Consider the following 21,232-nt stretch of genomic DNA (forward strand, 5'->3'; position numbering starts at 1 on the left):
CCACACTTTAGAGCTCTCAAACACAGGATTTGACCACAGACTTCCCCTGCCAGGAGGGAGAATGAGACAAGGTGCACCACTGAGGTCTAACAGTGCATTAAAAACTGTAACACAACAGCTGCACACTGCGTGCCCTGCCCTGCATCCAATCCCCCAAAGGAACGACAGCTTACCTGAAAGATAAATTGGAAACTCAAGGATCAAAATCACCAATTAATTCAGTAGGATCTACTCTGTGTAGAGTATCAGCAGCACAGAATCATTACAACTCTACTTAACATGTAAGCAGGTGTTTATTCTGGGAGAGTGGAAATATTTAATACCTCTCTGCAGTGCTGACCCAGGAAACACACAGGCCCTTTGCAATTAGTGCAGTGAGAAAAAGGAAACCAGTTTCAATTCTGTGAGGCAGCTGTGCCCTTAATTTCAAAGATAAATTCAGATTAGGAGCACAAGCACTTAAATGGTTATTTAGAGAAAAATCACATCTGAAGCCCTCTGTCTGCCTCATGTTGCTCGTCTCTGAAACCCTTACAGACAACGAGCTCCTTAAGTGACTCTTGAGTCTGAAAAGAAACCATCACTGAAATCCTTGATCAATATAGGTAAGAACCCTTACTTATGGGCTAGAATTGAAAGAAAGAAAGGAAAATTGGCAAATAAGAGAAACTGCAAAGTAAGGCTGGGGATTGTCTCACATGAAAGGAAAGTGTTTCAGTTGTTTCTGTGTGCTTTCATGTCCAGGAAACCTCCGCTCTAGGGAATGTTAAAAGATGGAATTATCAGCCCTACTTCCAAAGAAGCGTCCAAAACCCATTACCTGGGGACAAAGATGGAGTTATGAAGGAAGTTCTCAAAGACTTTCCGGTACTCTGCTTCCTCCTTCTCCGCCTGCTTTTCTGCCTCTGTCTTGGGACAAGCACAACAAGGTCCTTTTTCTCCCCCACAGCCCTCTGGCTTGGTGGGCTCAGTGGCTTCTTCTGTATCAATGGTCCCATCAGCATATCTTCGAATTGGGACTTTATCTTGAAAGAAAAGAAACAGAGCTGGTTTCTTTCTCTCCAGATCATGGACACAGCAACAATTCCTATTTACCCATCCCCTCTACTGGCTGTTATTTAGCTCTTGCCAGTGAAGAGCCCTGGCAGGCAGAGTCCCAGGCATTTCAGCACAAGAGCACTCAGCTCGCCTACCTTTGGAGCAGTAATTGTGTCTGTACAGGTAACTGTCCTGAGGCTGCTGCTGCCAGCGCACAATGTAGTAGGAGAGGTTCCCATTGGGAAGAGAGGGAGGATTCCATTTCACAATCAGCTGGGATGAGGAGTTGGATGCTGAAATAACATCCAGGGGAATGGATGGCACTAGAGAAGGAAAAAAGAATGAAAAAATAAAGATATTTAAATCTAATATAACCCTAAATGTATTTCCATGTAAGCTGTTGAGTGAATCCAAATGCATTTCTACAGTGCAAGGAGAAACACCACCTAATTTCAAATAAAGGATTTTCTACTTATGCCAACAGTTAAAGGTTCAACTGCAAACAAGTCCCAACCCAACATTGTACTTAAATTAATCTTTACAATGGAACAAAGCCTGTGATTCTAACTTCATAAACCTCCCATAGTTCCTAATGAAAGTGATATCTAGAAAAACAGTTTTAATTCAAATTTTAATCCTACTTTCATAATTAGTGAAACTGCTAGCACTATGCATATCATCTGCACACAAAATTTTATTTCTGTATCAACAGCAAAACTTGCACAATAATGCACTAATCACACCTGCAGCATTATCAACCTCTCACCCCAGAGTCCAGCATCTCACCTGCAGCATTGGTTCGAATATATATAATTTCACTTTTTGCTCCATGAATATGATGATTTTCCATCATTGTGAGTGTAACAGCCTTGACATAAATGGCATACTGAGTCCAAGGTTTCAACCCCTGCAGCAGAATTCCAGGATTGTTCTCCTTGTTTGGTGGCAGGTCAACATCAACCATGTTCCAGCTATTGGAGCCACAGGCATCTTGCCCGTCATACTCTGTCACATTTTTGAATGGTCTGAAATATTCAAAGAAAGTAGCACAAATATTTATTTTCTCCCAAAGATTGTCATACACATATGAGAGTGCCTCACTTCAAAGTTGCTCAATGAAACAAATAAAGCCTACTTGTTTTCCACAGCAGAATATACCAGGAAAAAAAAATCTGTATTTCCAAGAAGTACAAAATTCAGAGTTCAGTTTTAGTCATGAGCAATAAAGCAACATTCTCCAAGAGAACACTATATTTATCTTTTTTTTTTTCACTCAAAACAGTCAGTGAAATGCTTCAGACATATTTAGACTTTAAATAAACATATATTAAACAGAAGCAACTCAAAACAGTTATTGATAGTGGCCAAGCTTTTTACCATAAAGAACCCAAAGTTCCAAGACTGGCCTTGACCAGTCCAACGGGCTTTTTACCCTTTTATTTCTACACAATACAAACACATTTATACAGTTCTACTTTTCAGAAGTTGCAACACTGGTGCAAGAGCATACAAACTCTTGTTATTAATATCTGTAATCTTGCCAGAGCTGGCTTCTTTGTAGAACAACACAATGACCTTTTTCAAGTGATGCTGGACATGAACCATTTGTGCTTCCATGTCTTACATCTTTGCTCCATGTATCATTATCAGCATTCCAAACCTCCCTTTCACATCTCCACACTGCTTGGACAGTTATTTCCGTGCTCATTTGTTGTTTTTTATTATTTTAAATCTGAGCCATTACAAGGACATGCTAAGGCAGAGGCATCTCCTGAGTAATTTGGATTTCTCCAGTAACTGCCCCACACTTGCATTATCAAGAGATACTAATGCAGGAAATTACCAAAGCTGTACAGTCTAAATAACCCCAAACCCTGAGCAGACAATTTATCCACGTGGCAGGGCAAACACCTGACCTGGGACGCCCTCCAGTCAATACTCTGACTACAGAAAGCAAGTATCTCAGTAAACATGATTATATAGGAGGAGCTCCAAATCAGACCCCTGAGAAGAACCAAGCCATCCACCTTTCTCTTTTTTCAAATTTGAAACTTCCTGATAGATTTGCAATCCATTTGTAGGACTCATTCAAGCCAGTCCTCTTTTTAAAGGAGGCTTGTGCTCCACCAAGAAAAGAATCAGAACAAAAGCAGGACTTGAGGAAGAAATACACAAACTGGATGAGCCATCCCCACTGTAGGAACAGAATCTTCTGCTCTCTCTTGGACTGCCCTGGTTCATCTCTGATGACATCTACTTACGCCTCTTTGTAGTAAACGGTGAAGCTGATGAGGTCTCTGTAATCTGGAGGGCGATACCGCTCCCATGTCAGTTTAATCCGGTTCTTGAGCGTCGTGTTGGAAACAAAATGCAGAATTTTGCTTTCACCTGCAATGCAAAAGGACAGGACATGCCAGAGTTGGCATCACATCACCTGTCAGTGTTTTTTGCTTCTTAGATATTGGTTTTAGCTAAGGAGCCTTTCCAGTAGCACCTATGACACCACAGGATACCAACAGCCTTTGCAGAGCTTCCTCTTTCCTCCTACTACATTTGAGTGCGTAAGGGAAAGCAGTGGCCTTGGCAATCAATTTAAAAAATGCTTGAGCCACTTGTTATTAATTTTTTGAGGTGGATTTTCTTTTAATACATCATCAGAAAGCTCTTGAAAACTACTTCATTCTCTCCCTGAGGGAGGAATGGAAGCCCTGTTTATCCACAGGACTGGTTTTGGAAGCCCTGAATTCATCATCCGGCTCCAAAGCACGTGCAGAGCAGTCACTGGCCTCTGTGTGCTCACTCTCCAGGACAACTTTTGACAACTACCATTTGTTTTTCTGGAGACTGGACAACATGGAAAAGACAAAGGAGTTTACATTCCTATTCATCAGAGGCTGGACCAAGAACTCCAAAACCCAGTTCATATACAGCACAACCATTTGATGGCAGCAACTTCCAGCTACTCTTCTGAACAGACCTGGATGGAAGCCCACAGCTTTGAAATGAATGGCTTCCCATTACCAACTCACTGAGCTTTCCAACCCAAAACAAAATAGCATTTTAAAAACTTAATTCTTGGATGAAGAAATTGTGTTCTGTCAACTGTGAGCTGGTTTCTAATGTTCCATAGAAGTTCTGAAAATAAAGAGGTTTTCACCCTCGTGTACACTGGCACTGTTGGTGCTATCTTTGCAAAGGCAGTTGAGCTTTTGTTGATTCTTTTGCCCTTCTCAGAGTCAGAAAGCTTTCTGTACTGGTTTCTTAAAAAAGCAGGCAGCAGCTGGCACTGGCCTCAGTGGTAGTAAGGCCTGGCTGTGTGTCTGTAACTCCTCCAGGACTGCAAGGCTTTGCCCTATTGAACGTGCAAAGAATGGAGGGTGCTTACAACAAGGATCTGGGCCATCTGCGTGTGCATCGTGCCCAAAGAGACATTCAGCAGACTACGTGTCCCAGTTTTGTAAGCACCATCCACAACAAGGGGACTTGACTTATACACAAGATCCATTTTAGTTTACTCAGCTCCAAAAACTCTACGAAGCAACCAAAGGAAAAATGCATTGCCAGTTTTAAGGGTTTGAGGTGAAACTTGTAGGCATTCTTCATTCCTAGAAGAGAGATTGCTTTAAAGTGTCCTGTTACACCTGCAGACCTGATGTGCAGACCACCAAAGCCAAGAGAGGATTTTCCAATAACCCTAACCATTGTAGAATCCAAAATTAAATGCAGATACGCTCAGGCTTAAGAATATTTCAGAACATTAAAAAGTGTTCTCAATTCAAAAGCAAGTAATTTGAAAATGAAGCAGAGCAAACTAAGTTTGAAACAAGCATTTCTAGCGACCAGGTACAATATTTGGCAGGAGCTTAAATGAAGTTGAATGTAACAGACACAGTTTGTTTTGGTGTCCATGGAATTGTTATTCAGCAGTTTAGTATCAAGAAAGAATAAGTATCAGAGAGGGGAAAACCCCTATAATGATGCACAAAGGAGACAGAGAAATTGCTCCTTGTTGGAGACATCAAACTACTGGATTTCATTTCTCATGCTTCTATTGTTATCTGCTGCTGTCACAAAACAGGGCATGTGGGAAGAAGTCATCTCCTACAAGTGGGTTTTACAGATGAAATAGGTAACCACATCATTTTCCACTCATGTAGAGGTACCTTCACAGCTACAGTTTAAAGCCTGAACAAGCAGAAGGCCTGAAAACCTCCTGCAGATCCTAAACTCTAAATACTGCAATGGTCAGCAATGTGTCAGCATGTTGGGTTTGCTCTTGTGACAACCGCCTATGCAGCTGGCATTGGGATTTTTTTGTTTGTTTACTTACAAGAGGCTCTCTCCCCATTGTTCCTTGGATTTATATCTCCTTTGCTCTGTCGTCCCTTGGTTCCTGAAACCTCCTCCATACGGTAAATCTCAGAAACACACAGTTTAGGATTAAATGCAAAGTACATTTTCCCCTCACTGATTGTCAAGTTATGATGGTTCCAGTCCCACAGCTGCTGAAGATTGTGGTTGTCAAGCACGTAGAAGGAATAATTCCTAGAAGGAAGTTTTTGAAGAAAAAATACTCATTTTAATTCACAGCTCATTCCAACAAAGAATACCTTACTACAAGAAAACTTTGAAACACTCTATTTGTTTCAGCAAAGAGCTTTCTTCTCTTCCATGGAGCAAGTTAACCTTGACTGTTTAGGGGGCGAGGAAATGAATGTGACACAGGACTCCAAAGGTGACACCACACCATCTAAACCCCACTCCAACGTGTTTTAGGAGTTGTATAGGAGTGCTATGAGGAACACACAAATTTATGTCTTCTGAACAGCAGGTCTCTACACTGGATTTTCCATTTGGTGGCAAATGGGAAGCAGTAACCTTAGATACTTTATGGAAGGAAAAGCCTTCTGGAGTTTTGAAAATAAAACAGTCATTAACACAGCTCTTGCTTATGTTTACAAAAACAACTCTAAAAGTTTGCATAGTGAGGCTTCCCAGCCTCTCTGTTCTACCTCTTGGCCCTATAAAGATTTCCTACATTGTGCCAAGAACAGTTGCACCTGCACATCAAAACCCAACAGCAAACAGTTGTACTGACTGCAGAGGATCCACACTTCAGAGCACAGAACTAAATACAGGCAGCTGTGCTGAGCCCACTCCCTAAGCACTGCCCTGGAATAACATGCACATCCTTTATTTCCACAGATACTGTACACAAAGCTGTATGCAAAAGGCCTATTAAATATTATGAAAGCCCTATTAAATATTATGAAGAAATTCCTGGTACTACTCAATTGGGCTGAATTGGGGAAAAAGCCATACATGCAACAGAAGCAAGATTGTAGGCTCTACATCAGCTGCAAGACAACACCTGCAAGGACACTGATACTTTAGGATAGTAGAGACAAGAATGTACTGGGAAATGAGATAAAGGTCTGTGTAGCTGATGAACCTAAATCAAGATAACCCACCATGGCAGCATTTATTTCACTCTGCTGGGAAGTTCCCCCATCATTAACTACAGCAACACAAAATCCACTATTAACACTATGAAGCCCATCTTACATTGCTAAGCTCTTGTCAACAGAGCTACACCGGGCTTTCTACAAACCCTTCCAACAGAGTTTCTGCAGGGAAATGTGCAAACCAACCATAGGGTTAATAAAAATCTGCCATATTATTACTCATTTATGGTTCTCCATCAATTATTCCATTTTAAATTTAGCATTAATTCCTCCCTCACCAACCTGAAACAAAAACTGTGCATTCTGGCTCCAAACTGCACAGATTTTCCATTTCTTGTAATGTAGAGTGTATTTTCAGAATAATGTGAAAGAAAAGTTGTTTCTCTTACTTCCATCTGTCCCCTAATTACCCAGGACTTGATTTCTAATGAAGTTGCTATACCTGGTACCACTTCACACAGATGCTGAGAAGAATGTGCTCAGTTAACAAAGAAGCAGAGACATGTTTGTGCTTTAAATGCATTCTGCCAGGAGAGAACAAGGATGTTGAAGTGCCTGTGGGATTTCACAGACATCACCAAATCATGTGTTGATTTGAAAGTACCACACCTTAGTGAAGTTCAGTGTTTCCTTGTTTGAAAAGCTAAATATAAGAGCTTCTGAAACCTCCATACAAACCCAGCCTCACATCTCAGTGTACAAGCTACCCAACTTTTTCAAACTTGACTCACACACAGGCAACTGAGAAACCTCCCCCAAAATCAGGGCCGAGCTGAGGAGCATCCCCATGGGAGCCTGCACTGCAGCCAGGTGTCACCACAGGTCTGGAGAGTGTCATTCATTCCCCACCCACCCTCGGCACAGGGTGCATGCTCTGCTGGAATGCTGTGGTTACATCAGTCCTTGCTGCTCTCCTGAAGACTGTCTGAATTCACCACACCCTGACAATAATGATCTCAGGAAAACAAGCCATAAATTCCTCAGTGAGGAACCACACAACAGGCCTGACAGCTGATGCCTCTGCTTCAAAATGGTGTAGAAAACAGGGGGGAGGTTGTTTTGATTTTATAGGCTGTCCCCCAGTTTGCTGCAGAGGTTGAAGCACAACATCAGAGCAGGTCAGTGCCACAAATGAAACTCCTCCTCAGTCATCATCTCACTTGCTCCTGAAGGCCACACACTGCTCATTTTCCAGTACCCAAGCTGGGATGCTCTGGGATGTGCTGCCCATACACCATCCATACACACAGCAGTGAACACAGGGATCCCAGCTGAGGATGGTGGGGCCTGGCAGAGTCAGCACCAGATGAGAGCATAAAACCCTGCAACAGACACTGAGACCCCTCTGGCAGCACATCTCCACCTCAGTTTCCCTATTTGCAAGGAGAAAGTACTTTCTTGCTGTGGAAGCACGTTCACTACAGACATGGTTTTCAAAAGAGGCAATGAAAACTCTAAACACAAACAAAGCAGATTTCCCTCTAAACTTTCCACTTTCTGTGATAACCAAGGCAAGCAACAGCAACTGAATAAGGACCAAAGAACATCTGAAGTGCTGTTTTGTCAGTCCAGTTCAATAAATAAAAGGACAGTGGCTGTGGGGTCAGTCACGAAATGAGCAACAATCATAATTGACCTTAAGTTACCCTCTCTGTCACCCCTAAAGGCACTGCTGACACAAACAGCTCTTGTTCCAGCAGCCCACTGCTTTCCAGGTTAAGATCCCACTCCTTGTTTTTCATAGTTCTGCCCAAGTAATTGTTCAGGCTCAGTCCTTCCTTGTCAGGTGCCTACTTCCACCTAAGTATTTTTGGACATGTTATTTAGACTGTGGTAATGTCTAAATTATGCCAAGCATTTTCCAAGCAAAGAGACTGCCCCTGGCCCTTAGTATGTCACTACAGTCATTTCCTAACACAGGGGAATTTCAGCACAAGCAGCTCTTTACCATAGATGTGTTCACCTCCCCACTCAGCCCCGTTTTCTTCTTTAAAGCTGCACCTACTTGCTTCTCTGTTTGGGAATCTGACTGGTAAACCTCCCGTCTCCTCTCGGTTCAGCTCTGTTTGCTGACAGACAAGGTACTATAAACACAATCACTACCTGAGACACAAAGCTAAACTCAAATTCAAAGAGGTCAAGGGAGAGAAGCAAAGACAAGTCAATAACTGCAGTGCCTGTGAGGGCACGGCCAATCCCACGGGATCTGCAGTTGGAAACAAACTCCACGGAGCCAGTGCCCTTCCTGGCACACAGCATGCTCTGCAAGGACAGCAGGCAGAGCTGCCCTCGCACTCACGCTGTCAGATGCTGGAATTTTAACTATTTAAGGCTGACAAAAAGACTATCCTGAGAGAAGGAGGAAGGCTATGAAAAATCCCTGTTGCTTTAACATTATACAGTCAGGGCAGATGTCAGACATGAGCAACCTTTCCAATGACCCTCACATTTCCTGTTGTTCTACAATTTCCCCCAATTCTTCATTTAATAGTTCTGTCATTATGGAGGGGACTGATTTCTTCCACAGAACACTGGTTTAAACTTGGGATGGCTACTTGATTTGGGATGAGAAAGAGCAAGACAGTTTGCTGGAGGACCCTCGCCACACCTCAGCATACACACTCTGCAGGAATAAAAACTTTTGCCTTGAGAAACTTTCACCATAACAGGAAAACAGAAGTTATGTGCAGCAATAAGCATCACATGGTGAGTAATTATAGAAGCAATATAATCCACAGCAAACATTTCAAGGGATCAACTTTTCCTGACCAGTCTTCTGCATGCTTAGTAGATAATCCATGTAATGCTAACATTTCAGGGAGCTGCAAACAATTGCAACTTGCACTGTTTTTCACTTCCAGTTGCACTCCCTGGCCAGTAAAACTCATATTTTCTTTCAGCTGAGTTCTCCACAAAACCCAACAGTAAAGAACTACAAAGAAATCCAATTGTTTCTGAAGATGCTCTTTTCTCAAACAGAGCAAAAATAACAAGCAAAACTGCTTTATTGATGTAAAGAATCTATCTAGAAAAACCTAAAGTGAAAAGCAACAGTAAAGGTACCATAAAATAATTGTCATATACTCAATATAACATGCTGATTTGGACAGTAATGCAAATGAGCAATGCTATGCAGAGATGCTCATGAGGAGAAAAACACTGAATAGTGAAAAACACTAAATTTATGGAAGAGGCAACTCCATAAATGAAAGTGAATGGGTTTTAGGAGACTTATTCTCCACAGCTTTGTACTAAAGTGAAATTGCAGTCACAAATATCTGAACACTTACCCATCCACCTGTTCCTCTCCCAGAATGTACCGCAGGTTCTTCAGGAAAGACAGGGAGACCAACGCATGGGAATGACGAATCTTCACATATCCTGTTACTGTCTCAATCAGACCCATAAAATTCTCCAGTTCTGAGGCAATGTTATCTACAGCGAGAAAAAGATAATGGTTATTTTAACAGAATTCACAGCTTTGACTAATATTCTGCTTTGTGCAGCATTAGCTCAGTAAAAGAAAATGTTTGTACTTGCTACTTTTGAAAATGAGAGACACTGGTTTTCCTCCCCCAAAACAGTTGCCTGTGCAACCAGATGGTTGAAGGGCAAAATAAAGCCACAGAGTAACAGTGGGAAACCAGTCTTGCTTTTCCATCCTGGAACACCTGATTTTTCCATGGGCATTGCCCTCTGAAGCCAGCACCAAATGGTGAGCCAGCACTCTGGCAGGGATGAAAAGACCCTTGTGTAAATGTACACACCATGAGATGGAATTGCTCTCTAGATGTGGAGCAAAGGTCAGGCAGAAAGCTCCACTGGAAAGCAGAGAATGAGATTGAAGATAAACAGGAGAGGGTATGTTCCTCATCTGCTCTGGGCCACAGAGCATTGCTTTCCATGACCTGAAAAGGTACAAAACTGAACCAGTTGATGAAACAGCAAAGATAAAACCATCAGGAAATCCTTCTGCCATGGATCATGTTCCAGACAACTCACTTTCCCAAGCCAAATAATTTGATGCTCTTTGGCACTCTAAAATAATGCTTAAATAAAATAAAAAAACCCACATGCTTGCCTCAAGTAACTGGAACATCTCCCCTAAGGGAAGATTGTACCTGTAGCAGTGTTACCACAAATTTAAAAATCTACATGCTGCTGTAACTAAACCCTGGAACTTTGATTCAGCATGAGGTAGGGAATCAAACAGATCCCAATCTTTCAATCTTATTCATCAAACTAAAAGTGACCTTCCATAGGGACATACAAGTCCAATAAAAACTAACAGCAATTTTTACTCTGCTTTTAAGAGCTCATCAACTGTCAACACCTCCCTGGCTGATGAATCACTGCTCTGACAAATTTAATCCATTGCTTGCTCAAGACATGTGACAGAAGTGGCCAGCTCACTAATGCTGACCATCTAGCAGCATAGTGTTAGGCTTTATAAGAGCTCTCAGCACTCTGGATTCCCTGTTCTAGCAAAACACCACACCTTGCCTCAAGAAGTGAGGCTCTGCAGTCTTACAGTGCCACATGACAAGTTATTTACCTATCCAGACACAAGGATTTTAAACTTTTCCACCTTCTTGGGCCTTTATTACTCCTTTGGGACCACTGCTTGTCTAACTGCCTAATCCTGGTTCCTTGTCCTGCCAAAAAACCTAACAAAAATGCCAGCTTTCCCCAGGAGCTGAATACCCAATCCACCCGCGTGGGGCAGGACAGGGCTGCAAGGGCCAAACCAAACAGGAGCACTGCTCTGGGCCTGGAAAGCAAACAGCCTGCTGAGTTTTTTCATGTTCTTATCATTACGCTGACGACAGAAGGAAAAACGTGAAAAGCCTTATCGGGGTTCCGAAAGGGAGGGCGATCACTTACTGCCACGGCGGATGTTGATCAGCAGATTTCCCTTGAGAATTGTGCATCCCTGCAACATTTGTGCTGATGTCACTGAGTCAATGGTCTTTGTTTTCCCATCCTCACAGATTTTGGGGCAAGGCCCCTCACAAGGGCTGCAGAACATGCTGTGAGGAAAGAGGGGGATATTAAAAATAAACAGTGATATGCAACTCTGAATACACAGACTGCTCTGAGTTGAATTTTGGAAGATAATTCCCTCTAAAGCTTAGGCAAATCCTCCAGGCCAGAATGAAAGCTGCCATGCTTGTTCAGGATACTCTTGCCTGCTGCACTCCAGAGAAGCTGGAGCATTGTACCTCATACAGCGGCCCATACCCATGGTGTGCCAGCTTCTGGAAGGCTCTGTGGTCCTTCCAAAGTCAAAGGCACTTCAGGTAAAACCCAGCGCCCTTACAGCTGTGCATTTCCTCCAACTGAATTGCTCCCCTCCCATTTACAAAGGCAGCCTCAAAGTGCAGGGAGGTTTCATGCTAATCCAGGCCCAACCTCACAAAATAGGCCAGCCAGGAACTGGAGATGGGAAAATACTGTTCACATTCTTATAAAGTTGTCTGTGTCCATGTCCATAAACCAATATTCAAAGCTCTGCACTGGGGAATTCCATGTTCCTGGCCATTTAACTCAGAAAGACAGGTGTGGGGACAGAGCGAGGAGGGATGTGGAGAAAGTGAGCAGTCAATTAGTCACTACTTCTTACAGCTTAAGAGGCATTAAAGCAGCAAGTTGAAGGAAAGAGAAGATTGTGTCTTGATGCAAGGACAACTAATTGGCAACAGAAATCGGGAGAGGAAGGCCAGAAGTCTAAGCAGGTTCAAAATGAGTGATACAGATGGAAACATCAAGAAATACACACCCCCAAACACAGAGCAACCAGACTGCCAGAAGCTGGGAGGCAACACTGAAACACAGGCTCATTTCTCCTTATAGGCATTCAGATACATTTTTAGCAGACAAACTCAAACAGCAAGAACTCAGCCTTTGGCTGCAGGAGCTTTTTAAATGCTCCATGTTTTTTCCTACATATTCATCTCAAAGTTGGACACTTCATGTGTGCACAACACAGGCCCTCTGATCACTCTTCCTGGTAAATGTCTTTCCTCGTTGAAGGTAATTTTTATTTTCCAATTTATTCTAGCCATTTTACTTAGTATTTCACAATTACTTACTGCACCTAGTATCACTTTAGAGAGGAAAAATAAGAATTACAAAAACCCAAACCCAGCTCCAAAGACAAAGGCTTCTGCTGACAACACTGACGGACAGAGGCTTACTATTAATTTTTTTAGAAATAAAGTGAACCCATGTTCCTCTGAGGCGTAAAGAAACGTGTAAATTGGTAGCAGTTTTCCATGCATAAACCATAAGAGAAAGAAGCTCCTTTTCTAAGTAGTAAGCTCCTATTTCAAAATCCTGCTCTTTAACATGCCACAAACCACTAAAAGCTGCAGACACAAGAAAGAGGATTCAACTAAATGTACAAAGAATGCTGGAAATGCTTTCCATTTGCAACTATTTGTTAACAGCACCTCTGGGGAACAGAACATTCACTAGACTTGAGTTACAGCTCCTTTCAATGTCTGCAGAGAGCACAACACCGAGATAAGACAGGATGGCCGCGCACTCCAGCGTAAGCGGCTCAAACAGCTGCTACTACAAGCTCCAGGAGATAACAAAAGTTGCATTTCTCAGGTGAATATCTGGATTTGGGCAAAGGCTGTGTTAAGTTGCTTGTATCCAAATGCCAACTGGAGACTGCCTGGAACAGATGGATGACACGCATGCAGAGACACACAACTGCTGCATCACCACAATCACCTTTCCAGAAAACACAGCAGCCTACAAAGATCTTTTAGCATAATACTGAAGCACTACAAATTTTAGAACACTGACTATCCTTTACTGAAAGACCATGATTTCCAAGGGACAGTAGGCAACGAAGGCTGCTTGCTTAAGCCACTGGAAATTACAAAAATCACAAGCAAACATTGCTCCACCTCTTAGAATTAAATAACAGGAGGAGAGTGACACTCTTACAAGGAATTATTCTGTGTGATACTGTTGGCTGCTGCATGATTTTTGTCACCATCTATATGATTACTTCTTTCTAAAACACCATTTTTATCTCCTGGAAATAGTGAGAAAAGGGAAATGAAATACACTGAAGAATACACATGTCTAAAATGCAGGCACACATAAAGCAAATAATATGCACGACAAGATAACTCCCTATGGCTTGTTCTGTGTCATAATGGTCATCAGCCAACTCCAACCTTGGGCTTCACATTTGCTTTGTTACTCTCTACTTGAAGACCTGGTTCTGCATTGCATGAGCTCCTCCAGCCCTTTGAAGAACCACAGCCCACTGACATTGCACAGGACTGCACACACCCATCAGGTGGATCCCTCATGGAAAGTTCTAAGCTTCTACCAGGAAGCCACCTAATCCCCCACGGAAATTCCCCCTCCTACATCCTCCCCTCTACCCCAAATAGTTTGCACCCCAAGCTGGCCCTGAACAGGGAGTGGCAAGCCCACAGGGGACAGGCAGACGGAAGCCGCGTTACCTTTGGCTGCCGTTGCGGATGAAGCCCGAGGGACACTCGGCCATGCACTCGTCGTTGTGAATCACGAACTTCTCGTACTCGCTGGCGTCCGTGGCGGGGACTTTGGAGCAGAACTCCCTGGTGACACAGCGCCAGCCCTCGAACTTGTAGGTGTTGGGGGGGCAGGTGGGCAGGCACACGCCCTCGTAGTAGTAGTTGCGGCAGGCCACGCACGCCGTGTTGTTGTCGGGCGCCGTGCAGCTCCCCAGGCACTCGGGGTGGCAACACTCGTTTTGGTCTGTGCAGGCTCGCTTCCCACACGAGCTGGGGCACACTGCAGGACACAAAGAAAAGGAGCATCAGCATCACCTGCTGAGGGTGTGGCACTAAAGGAAAACTCTGCTCTATGCGACTCTGTGGTGATTCATTCCGTGAGATCTAGAGCATCTCTAGAAAAGAAAAACAAACCCACTACTGTAAAAAAATTATGGTTTTCTCAGCTTTAGTTGCCTGAAAGTATCTTTTTCTCAGATCAAATTTATGACATGAACCAAGTAAGTAAAAAGAAAACTGCTGAAAGCAAGATCAACATAAGGATAATGGAAACAGGCAGTACTGGAACCTATTCCATAGCCCCAGTATTATGGACAATTTTTTTTTTGGCATGCTGACTTATTGTCTTTCTAAGCATTTCTTGCCTTTCCTATCTGTACTTCAAATTGGTCTTTTATTGGCAAGAAAACAAGCTTCCTTCAAAACAACTTAATTACACTTGTAGAAGGAAGCACTGATCTGTGCAGCACACATGGTTGGGCTGACCCCAGTGCAGCATCCCAATGTTGCTTATGTGTGCAAAATGCGGTTTAATAAAGTATCAAATCATCATCCACATCAAATACCGAGGAATTACGGAGCTACTATTTTCCCCTGAAGAGCATAACAGTTCTGCCTTATCCTCAAATTCTGGGTTCACAGAACAAAATATGAAAGGGAGGGAAAAAAAAGGGGTACAAATTTATGGAGACATTTGTTTTATGTGAAAGCGTTTCAGCTTGGAAGACACGAACAAAGAGCAGAATCCTCAGCAGCCGAGCTCACCACTGCTAGATCAAAAGAAGTGGCAGCATTATATTTATGTAACAACAGGATTTTGATTACAGCACTCTATGGCCTTTTAGCCACACGAGTCGTGTGCCAGAGGCTCTGGAAACACACAGATTGCAAATCTGGTTTGCATTAAGTAGCTGTTTGCCACTTTCTAACTTAGCTAAAACACTGTATCAGTAACAACAGCAGCAAACTGGATTTCAGTGGTGCCACTACAGAGAGATCCAAGTGAAGCAACAGACATTTAAAGTGAATGATTTCAGCGGAAAGCAGAGAATCAGGAGAGAAGTTAACATCCCAAAATGACCATGCAAGCAGCTGATGAAATTCCACACAAGTTCTTCACTGTGATTTATCTCTCAGTTTGCAGCTACAGTATTGTTTTAATGCAGGACTAAACACTCTAAAATTTTAACGCCCTCCTCTTCCCACTAAGTCCAGGCTTTGCAGTTTTTACAGTCCCATTCAGCAGAACTCCACCACCTTGACACAGGACAAAATGCTCAAGACTGCTATTAGGCAATAATAATAACAACAACAATAACAATAATTCCCCCACAAAAACAAACAAAAACCCACAAAAACCCGCTTGCTCACAGCTCTGCATTCAGGATGTTGACATCTTACACTGACTTCTGATTATAAAGAGCCATTTTCTGACAGCTTTAAGTAGTGTCCACCTTGAAAAGGACTTGTCAAAATGCTATTGAAGAATTTTGCATTTCTTGTCAGAATGATTCTATATTGACTCTGATTAATTTTAATCACCTTGTTTTGAAATAGATGGAGGGGGGAGACTGTGAGAACAAGGAGGTGGGACCATAAGCACTGCTGGTGCCTGCTCAGGGACCAGAACTACTACATGAAAACCAAATTAAGAAATTTTTTGCAGAGCCTGTAAGACTACAGAGAGCAGGAATGTAGAGGCAATCACTGCTAAATAATTCATTGTCTGAAGATGCTGATGATTTTTTTTTCTTGAAAATAAAACAAACTATATACACCAAACCCATATATTAAAATAAAACATGCATGCAGGTGTGTATTCTCTTTTTGACTGTAATCTGCACCAGTGCAAAAGAAGTCTGCCCAGATGCCACCTTAGTAAGGCAGCACAAATTGCCTCGCACCTTACGCTACACAGGACTTGCATCTGGCACTACTAAGGGATTAAATAAAAAAAATAAATCAGTGTGTCTTGCTAGCAGATGGACTGCTGTGCTGAGTGGGTGCCAAAACTCAGATTTCATGTGGTAGCTACATTTCCAGTTCAAAGCCCTACTAAAAAAAACCACACACACCCCACTCTATGCCTCCACAAAGTTCATTACTGGATGTATTGATCAAATACATGATGTCTTTGTTTTCATCTGAACAATTTGCTGGGAAACAAACACTGCTGCACTAAGTATTGGGATAAACATAGATTAAGTTTATTTCATTCCTGGGAAAGACTCCTGTATTCCCTTAATGCCTCTGTCATTCATGAGCAGTCTGCTATAAAAATAGGATTCCCTGCATCTCCTGCTAAATCTGCTGACTCTGGTCTATGGAAATATAAATTGGAGCACAGAAGGATGCACAAGTTCACATGAAAAAGGCAATCAGTGAAACAGGTTTACAAAACTATTGTAATATTTTAATCACAACCATTTTAACGTGAACTTTTGAAAACTTTATAAAGATAATTTTTTAAAAGCTCAGCAACCTCGCTTTTTGCTCAGTCCTATTTTCTGCTTGTTCTTGCTAACGTTGGCAGAGTTTTCAGCCTGGAGACAATACGGGCATCCTGTTTCTTTGAAGAGGCAGAACAAGAACTTCTGTGTGTGTGTGTAGGACATATTATCAACAACAAAAAAAGCCTTATCTGCCTTACATGCCAGCTCCCTCAGATATCCCTGTTCTAAAAACCTTACTAAACAACACATGCTGACCTCACAGTCCAGACCCATCTATTCTCCCCCCACCCTCCTGCTAGTTGGGCTCCTAGATTTGCACCAAAACATGTAAAATGCAGGTTCCAAAGACTTTAGCCAAAAAAAAAAAAAAAAGTGCTCTGCAATACACTCAGTAACTTTTTGACTTTATTCTTACATTAGAGGTACAAACAGGAGAAAACAGTGGGCTGACATTTGGGGACAGAACTTATCAGCCAGGTACAACAGAGTCTCAGAACATGAAGGCTGATGACGATAGACAAAAAAAAAAAAAAAAACAACCCTCGGAACAAATCCTTGCTGACAAGTCCAAGGGCAAAAAATGCTTAATTGTCATCACATGGAGATACCAAAATAATGGAAAATTTCAGAGACCTTGGAGGGCAGCCATGGGAGGAGGAAGTCAAAGCAAGATGTGGAGAAGGGCAGACCCTTAAGCACTTTAATAAAGACATGATGGAGGCCTGACTAGACCAGCATCCATTTACATTTTAGGAGTGAAAGAAGTGTCAGATCTTCAGAGAAAGATAGTACAAGAGTATCAGTAACCACTAATCCAATTTCCCAGAGCAAAACCAACAACAGAACTTTCCTTTTCTATCCGTACTTCACCTTCTGATTTCTTCAAATGAGTTTTCCCTGCCAACAAAACATTCACTAGATTTTCCAAATACTATTAAGATACTGTGATCACTGATAGAAAAAAAAAGGCAAAACTTTTCAATCCAAGATGCCTGTTTACTAAGCAAATCAGATTTAGACCTGACATACAGCAAGGGGACACCTTAAAACAAAATGCAAGAAACATCTTAGAAGCTCAAGGAGCCCCAAGAAAATCTGACTCAGAGACTCATTATCCTCAATTAAAACCCCCAAGATGCTAAACCAGAACTGCAAACACAAAGCAAGGTTTGGAAATCCTCAAACACAGCTCTAGGGAAAAAAAAAAAAAAAAAATTAAAAAGCAAGCAACAAATCATCTGCCTGCATTTACAACAGCTCCCCTTTGGACAGGCTCAGGCTGAGGAGGTGGCAGTAAGTTTGTCTGACATCTAATCCCTCCCTGCTATGCCGAGCGTGCGCCACGCCAGGGCTCGCTGCAAACGCCCCGCGTTGACATCATGGCCATCGCACAGTTTGGGCAGACAAAGTGTTCTTATCATCTCCAAGACACCATGAGTTCAGCCATGCTGGAGCACAAAAATCAGGTGAATAAACAATCAGTCACAGGGAGTGAAAATGCAGCCAGAGGAGGAAGACTCCTGGCAAGCAGAGGCGCCGGCCTCGGCCAAGGATGGCACCGCGCCAGTCACATGCGGGCAAGCAAAAGGTTGCCAAGTGTGGGATAAATATTTTTTAAAGATTCTTTCTCTCCTTGTAAAAAGATATTTGATTTTTTTTTTTTGGTATACTCTTTTTGGCTTTTTTAGAGCATCCTTCAGATAAAATAATGTTTCAGAAAAAAAAAAAAAAAAGGGGGAAAAAAACACCTCGTTTTGAGCAGAAACTAGAGGAGGAAGGGAGTGTTTTCTTCTAGCCAACTACTGAAAAAAAGTAGCTGTCTAAATTTATCCACAAAGACAGAAAAATATAGTCACTTTTGGAATGTTAATCCTTCTACATGACAGGATTTTTAAAATATTGCATTTTAATGGGCTAAACTTTGGTACGGCCTTTCAAACAGCTGACTTCAAATGCTCAAACAGCCTATACAAGACCTGATTTCTTTTGCCCAATATTCTGTTAGAATAGAGAGACTGGAGAGACATTACTCAGAAAATCCAGTTCCAGTGATTCATGGTCAGGGCTGGAATCAGAAAGTACATAATAAAAGGAAATACACATATTAAATACATGCAGTAGTGTGTTCTGATCACAGAAATATGGGTAAAAGTCATCTCCAAGGCACTGAAGAGGCCACTCAGAGCAGTGGTGTAAATCTTTATATTATCACAGAAACAACTATTAGCAGCTTATCAACAATGGTGTAGTTTCTCTTTTCTGTTCCATCTCATATTCAGTGAAAATCCTGAAGGTAAAAAATGCTGCCATGTTGAACCACTTTCTAATAGTTAAAGCACAAAGTCTGGCAGCTTTTGACATTAACTGCCAGGTCTCAAAAGTTCAGTTCAACCCAGCACTGATCTAGGATCTGAAAGAGATCATCTCCTCCTTTTAAACCTCCAGTATGTAGAGTCATGTCCCCCAGCAAAATACTTGGATACATACACACACTAAGAGGGCATGAAGTCGATGGCCCACAAGCTATGTCTGACTCGAGATCAGTCATGTATTTCCACATTTAAATCCTAGTCACTACCAAGCCATTTTTATCCCTGGGACCTTTCCAAGGATCCTGAAATTATTCTGAAGTTGTTCAGGGAATTATTTTCTTCCCACTACACCTGGTCAGCCTCCACATAAGGCTTTTTGGTCTCTTGCTTTTTGGTATTTCTGTTTGTCATAAATGCCTTTATCCCTGCATGAAGGAGTGGGTGTGATGAAGCATCCAGAACCTCAAAATAACCTCAGTGGATTTGCCCAGCCTGATATCAGCCCACTAACTGCACAATTTTTAATCATATGAAAGATTGATCAGGGAATCTGTTCTTACATTCCCCTCCTCAGGATTTTACAGGTGAAAAACAATACACAGCCAGTTGTGCAGCAGCTGGAGCCAACTGCTCAGACAGAAGCACCTGTAGATGATTCTGAAGCAAAGGAAGTGGAAGAAAGGAGTGGGAGACAGGTTAGGAGAGGAAGGTCCAGCACCATCCAGCACCTGGAAACTCTCAGATTCCACCAGATGCAATGAGGAAACGTTCATCATCCAATGAGCATATTCCAGTTGGATGCCCTGGAGTTTGATGACCCCACACATCGCTCTTTTGGCCACCTCTCATTCATTCCTTACCCTAGAAGTTGTACCAAAACAGCCTCCAGGCTTCCCAGCTGTGATACAAAACAACATGTGTGCCAGATCCATTTTATTCAGAGCCGAGGACTTGGGGACACTCTTTGGCACCACAAAACTCCCAAATCCCTTCAGTTTTCTGCAAATGAAGCAATCAACTCTGCTAAATGCTCCAGCAGTGTTACAGGAACTCCCATCACACCGAAATGAGAGCGAAGTGAAGAAAACAACCACCTTGTCCCACAGTCAACAGGAACCCATGGACAGCACAGGTAGTGTGCATCTGCTCCCAAGTGCGTAAGGAAGGCGCAAACAAACACGAGTTACTGACTAACCCAGGCAGCACAAACTGCATTCTCTTTCAAAACAGTTTATGTTGCCCAGCACAGCCCAGACTGGCATCATTGCAGCTGGCACTCGGGAGAATGAGGAAAAAAACAAGTCCATTTAGTTCCTTCCACGCCAGTATGAATTCAGCACATAAACAAACCCACGGAGGCAGATACACAACCATCTCTGGGGATTTGGGGCCAGTTGCACTCTATCTTCAACACTGGGTAAACAGACTGGCCAGGAATGTTTTACCATCAGTACTGCACTGTTCCAGAAACATTTCCTCTATGCACGAGGAAATTTCCCACTGGAAGATGCAAATCAGAACAGTAACATTGATCAGAGTAGGGATGAAGGCAGGAACATGAGGGTCCCCCGGGGTGGTAAAAGCTGCTCCCCCATCCACTGCCATCCCCCAGCACTCACTGTCACAGATTTCTCCACTGAAGTTCCTGAACTCTGCAGTAACAGATAAGGAAAGCAAAGTGCTGCTGAAGAACAGCTCTGAGGCAAATTATTTTTCTTTTTTCTGCAGATTACGAGCGATATATTGGGGTTTTACTTGTTCTTGCTTAAAGCTAGATTTAATCTGCCTGTCTTCCAAATGCTGCAAGTGTAAGGCAATAAGCTTTACAGGATTTAATTAATATACTGCAAGCAAGGAGTGCTGGTCAGCCATCTCCTGGCAAAAGCCCAGCTGGAGGAGGACTACTATTCACATTCCAGATTTATTCTAAAGGAGGAAGACAGGCTGATAACATTATCACACTGGCCTAAATTATGTAGTTCTCTTAATGCTGAAGGATCACAGCAGTTTAATCCAGGGCAAACAAGAGTCACTGGTTTGGAGGGATTCAGCTCCTGCTCCATTTCAGGAATGCCCTTTTGCTTTCATGCCTCTACACCCATCAACAGCTTAACCATTCTGGCACCAGCAATGAAACAGAATGTTCGTCTTGGAGGCTGAAT

General features: G+C 42.5%; 1 protein-coding gene across 2 annotated transcripts in view; it reads right to left on the reverse strand.

Annotated features, from left to right (window-relative positions):
- IGF1R (insulin like growth factor 1 receptor) overlaps positions 1 to 21,232 on the reverse strand; it is a 165,092-nt gene that overhangs the window by 23,914 nt on the left and 119,946 nt on the right. For both annotated transcript variants that reach the window (XM_021552605.3, XM_021552606.3), the window contains exons 3-10: positions 13,994 to 14,306; positions 11,388 to 11,533; positions 9,794 to 9,938; positions 5,369 to 5,583; positions 3,300 to 3,426; positions 1,825 to 2,063; positions 1,194 to 1,361; positions 821 to 1,025 (exon numbers count right to left, since the gene is read on the reverse strand). In XM_021552605.3, the coding sequence (XP_021408280.1) occupies positions 821 to 1,025; positions 1,194 to 1,361; positions 1,825 to 2,063; positions 3,300 to 3,426; positions 5,369 to 5,583; positions 9,794 to 9,938; positions 11,388 to 11,533; positions 13,994 to 14,306 (1,558 nt within the window). The remainder of the gene's footprint in view (positions 1 to 820; positions 1,026 to 1,193; positions 1,362 to 1,824; positions 2,064 to 3,299; positions 3,427 to 5,368; positions 5,584 to 9,793; positions 9,939 to 11,387; positions 11,534 to 13,993; positions 14,307 to 21,232) is intronic.

The sequence above is a fragment of the Lonchura striata genome, chromosome 11, assembly GCF_046129695.1.
Source record: "Lonchura striata isolate bLonStr1 chromosome 11, bLonStr1.mat, whole genome shotgun sequence".
NCBI classification, from domain to species: domain Eukaryota; kingdom Metazoa; phylum Chordata; class Aves; order Passeriformes; family Estrildidae; genus Lonchura; species Lonchura striata.